The 11,251-nt window shown below is 34.2% G+C and overlaps 2 protein-coding genes across 2 annotated transcripts; one reads left to right on the top strand and one right to left on the bottom strand.

The window, feature by feature from the left end:
* Positions 1–1,849: 1,849 nt before the first annotated feature.
* On the bottom strand, positions 1,850–6,709 carry LOC136815114 (large ribosomal subunit protein uL14-like). Its single transcript, XM_067071554.1, has 5 exons — positions 6,524–6,709; positions 6,087–6,296; positions 3,314–3,385; positions 2,455–2,496; positions 1,850–1,955 (listed from the first exon to the last, which is right to left on the bottom strand). Exons 1-5 carry the CDS (start codon positions 6,534–6,536, stop codon positions 1,873–1,875), a joined length of 420 nt encoding a protein of 139 aa, XP_066927655.1. The 5' UTR covers positions 6,537–6,709; the 3' UTR covers positions 1,850–1,872.
* A 7-nt stretch (positions 6,710–6,716) lies between these two features.
* LOC136815089 (carbohydrate deacetylase-like) lies at positions 6,717–9,847 on the top strand. The gene is made up of 4 exons (XM_067071528.1): positions 6,717–7,085; positions 8,729–9,094; positions 9,191–9,201; positions 9,437–9,847. Exons 1-4 carry the CDS (start codon positions 6,717–6,719, stop codon positions 9,723–9,725), a joined length of 1,035 nt encoding a protein of 344 aa, XP_066927629.1. The 3' UTR covers positions 9,726–9,847.
* Positions 9,848–11,251: the final 1,404 nt, after the last annotated feature.

The following is an 11,251-nucleotide window of genomic DNA, read 5'->3' as shown; positions in this document are numbered from 1 at the left end:
TAAACTGTATTCTAGCCAATGAAATAAGACTATTTAGTAGAACTCAAGATTGCTCTGAACATTCTTACTATCATTATTGAAGATATTAGCCTTCTAATATATGAAAATTACTTTAGACGTATAAACTTTCGCGAGCAAAAACTTTTGCCATTTTCGCGAAAGTAAATGTATTTAAAAATTCTAGGAAGAGCCATTCGCGAAAATTTCTTGCCAAAATAAAAAATCTGTAAAACTTCAAACTTTGAATAAAATTTCATGGCACTTTTTAGCCTGCTAAGAATAATTAGTCAAAGGAAAAACTTTTTACAAAACGTTGTAAACACACACGTTTTAACGTATTAATATATAGACTTCGTCCGCAAAACAAGTTTATGTTCGATTTCGTTATCCGTTAAATTTCGTTTTGAAAAGGTATTTTCTCAAACCAGGAAAAAATGAAAAGTTCGGATGATTTCAGACTCAATTTGTAGACATAAAGAAGTCACTGGAGAATATTGGAGGAAAGTATCAAGCTATAGAGTTCACCTTAAGGTATGTGTACACCTTTTTTCCGATTTTTTGTCAAAAAATTTTTTTTTAGTCAAAGTGGAAGAAAAGTTACTGGATTTCATTTTGGTAAAATCGCGATCTTAAAATCCTTTTTTGATCGAGAGTTATAACCATTTAAATTTCAAAACAAAGTTCGTCTTATGATGGATTATTTACTCAAATAATTGTCTCTTTCGGAAACAACACATCTCGTTAAAAATTTCAAATTGATGTAGAAAAAAACGAAATTTTACCACACCATACTACTTTTAACGAAGTTAAAGTCACCCATAGCATTTAGATATCGACTTCATTCTTTTTTTATGAGATTCCCAAAAGATCAAACTTAAAAAGTGTCTTAGGATTTTATTTCTAACCGAGTTGTTTTTCCTCAATTTACAGATAACTGAAAAAATCACATTGGGCTCTTCCAGACGGGTTATACCCCTGGACAAACATCAAATCAACCCCGTGGACACAAAAAATTACCCCTGGAATTTACCCCCTGGACATTGCAATCTTTTGGTATTTTTTCAATACCCCTGGACAATTCATCATCCACCCCCCATGAACGGATTTTTTCTGGAAGAGCCCATTTAAATTTACTTTTTTATCGATATTTTTACAGAATTTAGGATTTAAAGAGTTAAAGTCAATTCCAAAAAAAATCCCAAGACACTTTTTTAGTTCAATCTATTGGGAACATAGTATCGAAATTATTTTTTCAAAATTCAAAAGCTATGGGTGACTAACTTCTTTGAAGTAGGTAAGGTTAAAATTCTTAAGATTTTAATTATATCCTGCCCAGTTTTTTAAATTCAGCTGAAACTTTTACCATTAGAAAGAGAATATTATTGGCTTTCAGAAAATATATACTTTTGATATATAAAGATTTGTTGTTCTAAAGATATGATCAATTAAAAAGAATGTGTCAAGGAAGGCGATCGAAAAACCTTGTCATTTGATGAAGGATTGTCAAATTTACAGGCCTTTTTTATTCAAAATATTTTCTTATACTGACGTCAGAAACAATGAATCTCGTCTCAACTAATTTTTAAAGCTTCAATGAGCCAATAAGATTTCACCTATAGATAAAAAAGCTCATTAAAAATGCACGATATATGAGTTTATGAGCATGCATACATCATAACTTTTTCAATCGAAGGGCAAGCCTGGTTACAACAGCATACATCTCCTGTTTCTTTATACCTCCATAGTTAAATACGGCCAAAACACTAAAATAGTCAAATAATCAAGTTTCAATGACCTTTAATTATACAATGATCTCAACAGGGAAGTAAATACTGGAAACAAATGAATATTCTTTTAAAGATTTTTTTCCAATTAATGAATACTTCCAGCATTGGAGGCGATCCTGGGCCACAGTTCCGCACATTCCTTTGCAACTGGGCCGTTGATAGCAGAGCCTAAAAATAAAAATAAGTTGGGTTACAAAGACCATATTAATCCCAAAGACAAGTTCAACTTCTGCAAATAGACTGTTAAAATAGACGAAAAAATTGGGCTGTCATATTTTGAGCATTGTTTAGTATGCAATTCTGAGCAAAATTTCAGAAAAATAATGATAAATCTTGGAGGCAAATACATGTTGTTTTATAAGCAAGTGTAAGCTCAAGTTCTCATAGCATCCAGACATAGCTTATGCTTATTATATGCTTATGAACGATGCTTATAATTCACACCAAGCCAAGTTTTATTGAAATAATTTCCAGATTATTAAGGAATTTTCATATATCAAAAAAAATTTAATCTAAGAGCATGTTACCACTATGAAATGATTTTCAAAAATATTTCATTCAGAAAATACAGAAAAACTTGTCTGATCAGAAAAATTTCAAAATGAGGTCAGCAAAACATGCTCTTAGATTTTTTTGCTAGAGAGGAATGTTAAGTTTAATAGCCTACCTTTCATCTCTCCTTTGTTGTTAACAATGACTCCAGCATTATCTATAATAGAAAATCATAGTTTGGTTAAATCCCACCAATTCACCTTCAGTTTTTTCCTTTTTTGATGGGAGTACTTGTTTCCATGCTTTCAGATGACAAAACACTTGCTGAATTTCACAGACATAGGCAAATCCTTTAGGCTGACCCTAAAATGTTTTTCTGTTTCCTGTCCATATGAGAGCTGCCGGCCGGGAAAAAAATTTTTTTTGTCCTTTTCTTGATTTAGGAAGAAAAAAATCATCTCTCTGGCTGTTAGTGTTACCCCACATTCTGTCCTCTTTATATTTTTTCTCTCTTTCACTGAAAGAAATGTGTTGCTATAAATTGATTTAATATGCATAACACTATTTATTTGACTGTAACGTCCAGAAAGCATGCTAAATAAACAAACTTTTTGAAGAGTGTAATATAGGAATGATTTAACAGTTTGAATGAGTCATGAGTAAAGGTTTTTAAGAAGAAAGTTTCATCTGTTATCTTTTTGGTTCTAAAAAAATGCGGTCGGGTGACGACAAAACAAAATTTCACCCAGCCGGTGGGCCGGAAAGGAAAATTTTTTTAGGGTTGGCATAACCATAACCATAATAATATGGTTAATTTTCCCAAGATTTAATTTAACGAAACAAAAATGGAAATTTTCTCTCCATTATATCTTAGGCAAGCCAAGGTATGCAAATTTGTTAAAATGATTTTTTGATAATTAGTCTGATTTGATACAGTATAAACTATCACCTCCTACCAGTTCCAAGATCGATAATTTTAGAAACATTGCATATTACAAAACTGAAAATGAAAGTAAAACTCAGCATAATATTACCTTCAAAGTAGATGAAGACGCCATTCTTCCTTCGGAAAGCTTTTCTTTGTCGGATAACTACGCCTGGCATAACTAGAAGGAGTAAATAGTAGAATTATTAACGCATTAATTATCAAAGCATCAATTACTACAGCATTTATATACAAGAGAAAACAGCTAGCAATGTAGACTTTAATAATTCATTATTCGACAATGAACAAAATCTTATCAACCAAAAACATGGTTTTTTGACAATGAACAAAATCTTATCACCAGGGCAGCAAATAAGCGTCATTGGTCAATAGAGACTTTCCTCAGCCACAACGAGAACGGCAACGAGAACGGCAAAACTTGTGAAATAACATATAGGTGTGAAAAATTAGAGAAGTTGCCGTTGCGGCTCATTTTTGATTCCGCAATTATTTTTCTCAACGACAACGTCCATCATTTTTTTAAAGTATGAAAAACGAAAAATCCTGGAGAAAATATTGAAACTTTTCTTTTTCAATGCAAACTAAAAATACTGTAAGGATCAATATTATTTGTAATGTTATTAGTAACGAGATCAACAAACTGAACAAATTTAAAATCAGGATTTCAAAAATTTAATACTTGAAACTTACACATCTAGCACAAGAAAAAAGCTAAAAATGATAAAAAGTTTTAAAGATTCTGAAAAATAGTTTTCAAAATTGTCTGATTTGTCTTTAGATCAAAAGTTATAAACGATTTTATGGTCAAAAATTGATTGAAAACAGGAAATTTCCCCACAATCTGCATAATTTATGCAAAATTATAGTACTTTTTTACCACAAAAACGCCCATAACTTTTGATTAAGACAAGTGATACTTTTATGGACCTACCTGGTTATGCATCTAACACATATATAATTGATATCTACATAGGCGTGACCATTAAACAATCATTCAGAACACAAATAGTGACGATCTATTAAAATTAGTTGTTTGTTTCTTATAAAAAACACGTTTAGAAACCAAAATTTCATGCTCTTGAAATATTCTTTCATATTCAAGACATCAAAAACATCTCTTTTTAGCCTAAATTTACCCCAAATTTTTTTTCCAAGAATCGAGCTCCGTCACATTCAAGGGTTTATAGTTATGCATCTTTGCGCAAAAAATCATAAAGAATAAAAGAGCCAATCTCGAGAAAAGCTAATACCTAAGTAATTGATAGTGTGCTTATAAAAAATATCGAATTTGGCCAGCTTTTCTATAAAAACATGTCTAAACACATATATTCTTTAAAAGTAAGCCCTCGTGAGCAAAAAAAACATCTCATAAAAAAAATTGAGTAATTTGACTAAGAACATTGATGTATGCTTATTAATAGTGATTCTTATAGATATACATGCGAAAGTCCAAACAACCCATTTTTTAGCCGTTTTTTGGCCCAAATTTGCCCAAAATCTTTTTTGAAAATTGGGCTCTGTCCCATTCGAGGCACAAAGTCCAAAAAAACCCATTTTTTAGGCGTTTTTTGGCCCAAATTTGCCCAAAATTTGCTCCGTCACATTCAAGGGTTTATAGTTATGCATCTTTGTGCAAAAAATCAGAAAAAACTAATGAGCCAATCATGAGGAAAGCTAATAACAAACGAACGAACGAACGAACAGACGAACGGACAAAGGTTAATTTATAGGACCTCCACCAGGGTAGGTCCAAAAAGTTGAGACTTTGATATAATACATTTTTTTGCTCAGTTTGAAGAGCTCTATCATGTGGTATAGGTCTTTCTTGATTTTGAAGACCCCCCCCCCCCAAAAAAAAAAATCATGAATTTTCAGGGCTTACAATTTTGCCTAAAAACGCAAAAAATTGCAAATTACGTAAAAACTGCGGATTTTCAAGCTTGGTAACATTCAAATTCAGAATCAGCACCCTCAAATTGACCAGAATGATATCAAATGTTTATTCACCGACATTTTGAAAAAAAGTGAAACGTTTTGATGTACCTGGCCATGGTCTAAAAGGAACTGTTTTCAAAACAGACGAAGCGATCAAACAGAAACACGATTGGATTTGAAAAAAACGTCAACAACCTTTAACCCATCCACCTACTATCGTCAATTGATGTTTTTCAAACCTAAATTCGATTTGTAAGTGACCCCTATCTAAGTCATTATCCCAATCAAAAAAGTTCGGGATCATAAGTTGGAAGCCAACAATCCCAATCACTCATTTAGGCAAAAACTAGCCTGGATATCCAAGCTCAAAATTTTAGAAAAAACAAAATTTACCTCAACATACAAAGTTCTAAAATTATAGAGCTTGGTCTCCCTAGAGAATGAAAGTGAAAACCCATGTTTCCTAGCCAACCCAGGGCAGCAAAACAGAAATTAATAAAAAGCAGTCTTACAAGATCTAAAACTATTTAAAACATCCAAAGATTACACCAAAGTCCATAAAAAAGTTTGCATGCATTATCATGACCAACCATGTTTTCTTGGAAAATGAACTTGCCTCTGTTTTCTTCTTTTTCATGTTTTCGTGTAACAGAAAGCCCTATCTTCACTAGCAACTGGAGGATTATCCTATTTTTGTTTCAGAATTGCTCCGCACCATGTAGATCAATCCTTACGGCTTTAGCGAAGTGAGCGCAAGCAAGCGGACTGCATTCTCATATGAGAATGCAAATCGCTCTAGGGAGACCAGGCTGTAAACCAGAACATAAAATATCAAAAACTAGACTGTGAAATAGTTTACAGCCTGGATATCCAGGCTAGGCAAAAACAGACAACTGAAACATTTCTATTTATTCAAATGATATTACCTTTTTTACGAAGTTCTGGTTTACCCTTCTTGACTGAAGCAACAAAAAGATCTCCTGAGGCAGCAGCAGGCAATCTGTTCAATCTAGCTTGGGTACCATTTACAGCAATAACGAACAAGTTTTTGGCACCAGTGTTGTCAGCACAGTTCATGACAGCCCCAACGGGCAAGCCAAGTGCCATGCGGAATTTTCCTCCGACTCTTCCTCCAGCTATGTGACAAAAACATTTCGTTGATTACAATTTGAAGCATTATAAGGTAGAGCCTTGATTAAAGTAAGTTATCTGAATAAAGAACGTACATATTCACGAATTAAACACTTCATCTTTAACAGGAGAAATGAATTTGTAACTCTTTGTAAATTTCATGAAAATACATCCATCGATCAAATAGATAGGGTATGATTTTGTAGTGGCAAAATAGGTATATTCTTCTCACCTCTCTTCGACATCTTGGAAGTTTAAAAAGAATTTGAATGATCGAGACTTCTTGCTAAAAAGTCACCAGATAAATCGAGATCAAAACAAAAAGGCTGGACGCGGGATTGTTTACATCAAGACCACAGGCTCTACTAAATTGTGGAGCAATCACTATTATTAATTAATTCTCGCGCCAAAAAAACAAAACAAAGATGGCGCTAGCAGTTGAAGAAAATTTTGAACCAAAACAATTCTCACTTGGAACAATTATTACCATCAAGGTTACTGCTGATGATTACGGTTATTGTCCCCAACGAAACGAAGGAATCTTAGAAGCTTTGAATGATGGAATTGTTAACAGTGTTTCCGTTTTAGTTAATGCAGCATTCGTTGATCCCATTCCTTTGAAATGTTGTTTGAAGACAGCAGTCAAAAAACTAAAACTTGGACTTCATCTGAATTTAACAGAGGGGAGACCGGTCACATCTTTCGACTCTGTGGAGACATTGCTAGATCATGACAATGAGTTCTTTCCAAAGGCATTATTTCAAGAACATTTAAAGTTATTTAGTAAAACTCAGGTAAGTAAGACGACGCGACAGTCCATATTATTTTGTGAGCTGACAATTTATACTATTTTAAGAGCAAGTACTTTCATTCAACAGTGCTAAAGTGATTTTGACAGTGCTTTTGTACTTCCTAATCATATACTTATTGTTGATTGGTCTGTTATTTGATGGCTATGCAATATTTGCCTCCACTGATGCAAGACGACCCTGGACACCGCCGTACATTGCGCGGTGGAGACCGGTGGGCGTCCGGTGGGTGTACGGTGGGTGGAGCCTAACCTATTTTTACCACCGTTCATGTCCCACCGTACACGAAAAATACCGCGGTATATTGTACGGTGGGAAGTGCGTACATCCATGCGTACATCCACCGGACAATTACGGTGGCAATTCCGTGTACGGTGGGATTCTGTACGGTGGTGTCGTACGGTGTTTTCGATCTAACCTAAAATACCACCGTACACCCACCGGACGCCCACCGGTCTCCACCGCACAATGTACGGCGGTGTCCAGGGTCGTGATGCAAGTTACCCGACTTCCTGCTATAATACCATCTACAGCTATTTACATTTTTTCTTTTTCATGTAAAGCATAGCTTTTAGCTTTTGCCACCAAAAAAATGGGACAGCTAAAAATATTTGGGTTGCTTGACTAAATATGTATTTTTCAGAATGATTTATTTTTATCAATTTTCAATTCCCAGAATTCCTGACGATATCATCCACCAGGATGCAAGTGAAATTTTCCAATCTGCAGACCTAAAGGGGGTTTGGTTATTATCAGTTAGGCCTTCTTAGGGGCATTCGTACCCTGAGACTTAACTTAAGGGCACCGGTCTAGGTCCGCAGATTGAAAATTTTCACTTATATAAGTGCGCTTAAACTATATCATGAAATCAAGAATTACCAATTATAAAGCCAGTGTCCAAGGCGTAGTGGTAAAGTGGTTATTGTCCTTGACTTCCGTCTGAGAGGCCTGAGTTGGATACTCACCGTGTCACTGTGATTCACTTGGCAAATGAATATACTTTCGCCCGTGTCAATCCATGTCATGTGAGGAAAAATTGGGTATCAATACCCTGATATAAAAGGGTTGGATAGATGGAACAGGCATCGTGACGTGCCGTGGTGCTTACGAGGCTCGACTTCGCGTGAGCATCGCTCCCCCAGTGTTGTTCAAGTGTCATGGTATACTCCAAGGCTTGGCGGTTTGCGTCTGTCAAGTTGCAGTGTCTGTTAGCGCCGTGGTTCCTAATCCTTATTAGATCCACCCCAAATGTTCATACTGTAAACTTCTTTTTTTCATTTTCAATATAAAAACCATCCTTCCTGTCCAGCCTTGTGGGTATCTGTGTGGTTTAGGTTTTAATGATCACTAAGCATTCAGAAGGCATTAAGCTGGACACAACATAAAGAGAAATGTATATCGTGAAGAAAAATAATAAGAAGCACATTAGAACTGTTGTACTTTTAAGTCAAAAAAGCAAAACTCTAAAGAATCTCGGAAAGAATGTAAGATCGAAATCTACATATCAAATGATCTTTTATTTTTGTAATTAGTTTGCTATCTGTTACCAAAGGTTTATTTTTTCTTTTTTATATCCCATGCATGGAATTATTTGCGTTTTTCATCTTTCAATATTTCATATTCTTTAGATATACCAAGAAATCAAAAATCAAATTGTGTTATTTAATGAGATATTTGGCAAAAATCCAGATTACATCGATGGGCATCAGCATTGTCACATATTTCCTATAATAACAGAAGAATTGGTTAAATGTATGGACGAATTTGACATCCAAGAGACAAGGATTCCCCATGAGATTGTCGATTTGGTCGATTTGAAACGAAATGGCTGTATCACAGAAAATCAAGAATACTTCTTTCAAACTGTGCTGGAAAATTGTATCACTGCAAAATCTATATTTGATAAACGAGAAATAAGGTATGTCAATTTTCAGGTTTCAAAATGTTCGAATTTATTTTTACAGTCAAAAAACATTAAACTAGAAACCGAAGTGGTTTGAAGGCCAAGTGACAGTCAAGTAATATAGTCAAGGCCCCATTACATCCAAAATGAATTGACAAAGCGCTGTTTATTCGAAACGGACATACAGCACTACGGACAGCGACATTCTAAAAAAAGGGATACATACTGGACAAATAAATTCAAATAGCTTTGGGTTCTCGGATATGTATGAAAAAGGCATGTTCAATTAGTTTCGACAAATCTTTATTGACAAAACAGAAATCGACTAACCTTACTCTGATCTTGAATCCTCAATAATTCTATCAAATGATTGAAAACTCGGATAAGTATTTTCGCATATCTGATTAGAAAATCGTTAACTCTTTTTTTTCAGATATCCGCATTATTTCATCGGACTTTCAACAATGTCAAAAAGTATGACTGAATCTTCCATGCGTCAAGCAATAAACATTATCAAGGACAATTTAAGGAAGAATCAACCTTTCGAATGGACCAATAAAGGTGACATGTTTGTGGAGTTGATGGCTCACCCTGGCTTCCCCTGTGTAACCAAAGATGCTGGTTGCAGTGTTAAAGGTCCAGATGATTTTGCAAAATCTCATGATAGACTCTATGAGTTAAATTTTCTGAAATCTCAAACAGCTTTCAAACTTCTTTATTAAATATCTGATGTAATAAATGATGTTCTATCACAATAGAATTGCATTTTAACCTAACAGAGGACTCCGGTTATTTGGAGTTCAATGGATCATATTAATTTACGAATAACTGAATAATCTTTTAACGCATTATCTTTTCTAGGTACTTAATTTTATTTGGAGTTAAGTTTTTTCCAAAAAATTGGGACTTTTTATTTTGAACATTGTCAATGAGACTTGTTTTTTGAAAGACGAAAATACTTTATCAACGAAAAGCTTGTTTTTCTAGGATGTTCCAATATACTCTCGGGTACCTAATAGCCGCCCCCCCCGCTAATTAATCTTTCGAAATTTTTCCACCCAAGACATTCTTATTCTTATTCCAACCCACCCGCTTATCAATTTTTGGGAAAATGTTTTTGAAAGTTCCCTCTTTTGTCCTAATTCTGCTGTATTAGCCTCCTTTTCAAAAGTTTTCCACCCAGGACATTTCTATTCCAACCCCCCCCCACGCTTATTAAGTTTTGAGATTTTTTCCAACCCTCCTGCTTATTCCAAACCCCCCCGGCTATTAGGTACCTGAGAGTATTCCAGGATATTCCAATATCGAAAAAAAACGGAATCCAGCTCAAATTTAGCTCCACAAGGATTAGAAACCTTTTCAAATCACTGAATTTTTGAATAATAGACAATAAATCATCAATACTTCAAGATTGTATATGAACGTGAATTCTGTATTTTGAACTGTTTGCAGCTTCGAACCTACCCAAAGGAAGAAAAGATTTAAACGTTTCACGTACATCAGCAAGAAGTAGTAAAATCAAAAACAAAAAGAACAAAACTTTTTCATGATTTATACACGTTAAGGCCATCAGCTTGAAACTTTCAGTTTGAATACACCCTAACTCCAAGATATATCTCGAGTGCTACTGTTTTATTGAATTTGAACATTTTGTGACTTGAATTTTATTTTATTTGTTAACGTCTTAATGCACTGTGAACATGGCGTTCTAAATTTAGAACGCCATGACTGTAAATTAAGATTTGGAATTGAAAAATGAAATTATTTTTCAAACCATGAACATATAAACGACTGGACATCCATCTTCTTAGTTTTTTTGTAAAAAGCACTGCTAGCTTCGTTGCCGCCTCGTTTAAGACATAAAATGAGACATTAAATTTTGATGATATACCTCTTGGGAATACCTTGCAAGCAACATCAAAACTTCGACAAAAGTCTCTGTTGTTCTACTCTTATCAAGTCTTTTATCTATATCATAACAAAGATAACAGAGGCAAAGTCATCGTTAGCTTGTGAAACTCCGACTAATATTTCTAGATTTTGATATTCTTATGACACAGGCTCTCAACTTTGGCAAGATATTTTTTTCAAATCATTAAGAAAATTATTGGAGTGACAAAAATGATTTCAGGGGTGAAAGTGTTGATAAAATATATTGCAAACTACAGCGTTGAAAAATTTTGTAAACTATCAATCTTTTTATCTAAAAAATTGTGACGGAATATCAATTGAGCTGGTATTGCAATCA

Source organism: Clytia hemisphaerica, unplaced genomic scaffold, assembly GCF_902728285.1.
Source record: "Clytia hemisphaerica strain Z4C2 unplaced genomic scaffold, Clytia hemisphaerica genome assembly, whole genome shotgun sequence".
Taxonomy (NCBI): Eukaryota; Metazoa; Cnidaria; class Hydrozoa; order Leptothecata; family Clytiidae; genus Clytia; species Clytia hemisphaerica.
Note: the sequence above shows the minus strand (reverse complement) of the source record. Positions and strands in the feature narration are given on the sequence as shown.

Excerpts from the sequence above, each read along its gene's own strand:
- LOC136815114 (XM_067071554.1), bottom strand. Across the intron at positions 2,497-3,313 it reads CGTCTTCATCTACTTTGAAG|ATAATGCTGGAGTCATTGTT; the intron begins GTAATATTATGC and ends TTTCTATTATAG. Across the intron at positions 1,956-2,454 it reads CAACAAAGGAGAGATGAAAG|GCTCTGCTATCAACGGCCCA; the intron begins GTAGGCTATTAA and ends TTTTATTTTTAG.
- LOC136815089 (XM_067071528.1), top strand. The coding sequence starts at position 6,717 with ATGGCGCTAGCAGTTGAAGAAAATTTTGAACCAAAACAATTCTCACTT. Across the intron at positions 7,086-8,728 it reads AGTTATTTAGTAAAACTCAG|ATATACCAAGAAATCAAAAA; the intron begins GTAAGTAAGACG and ends CATATTCTTTAG.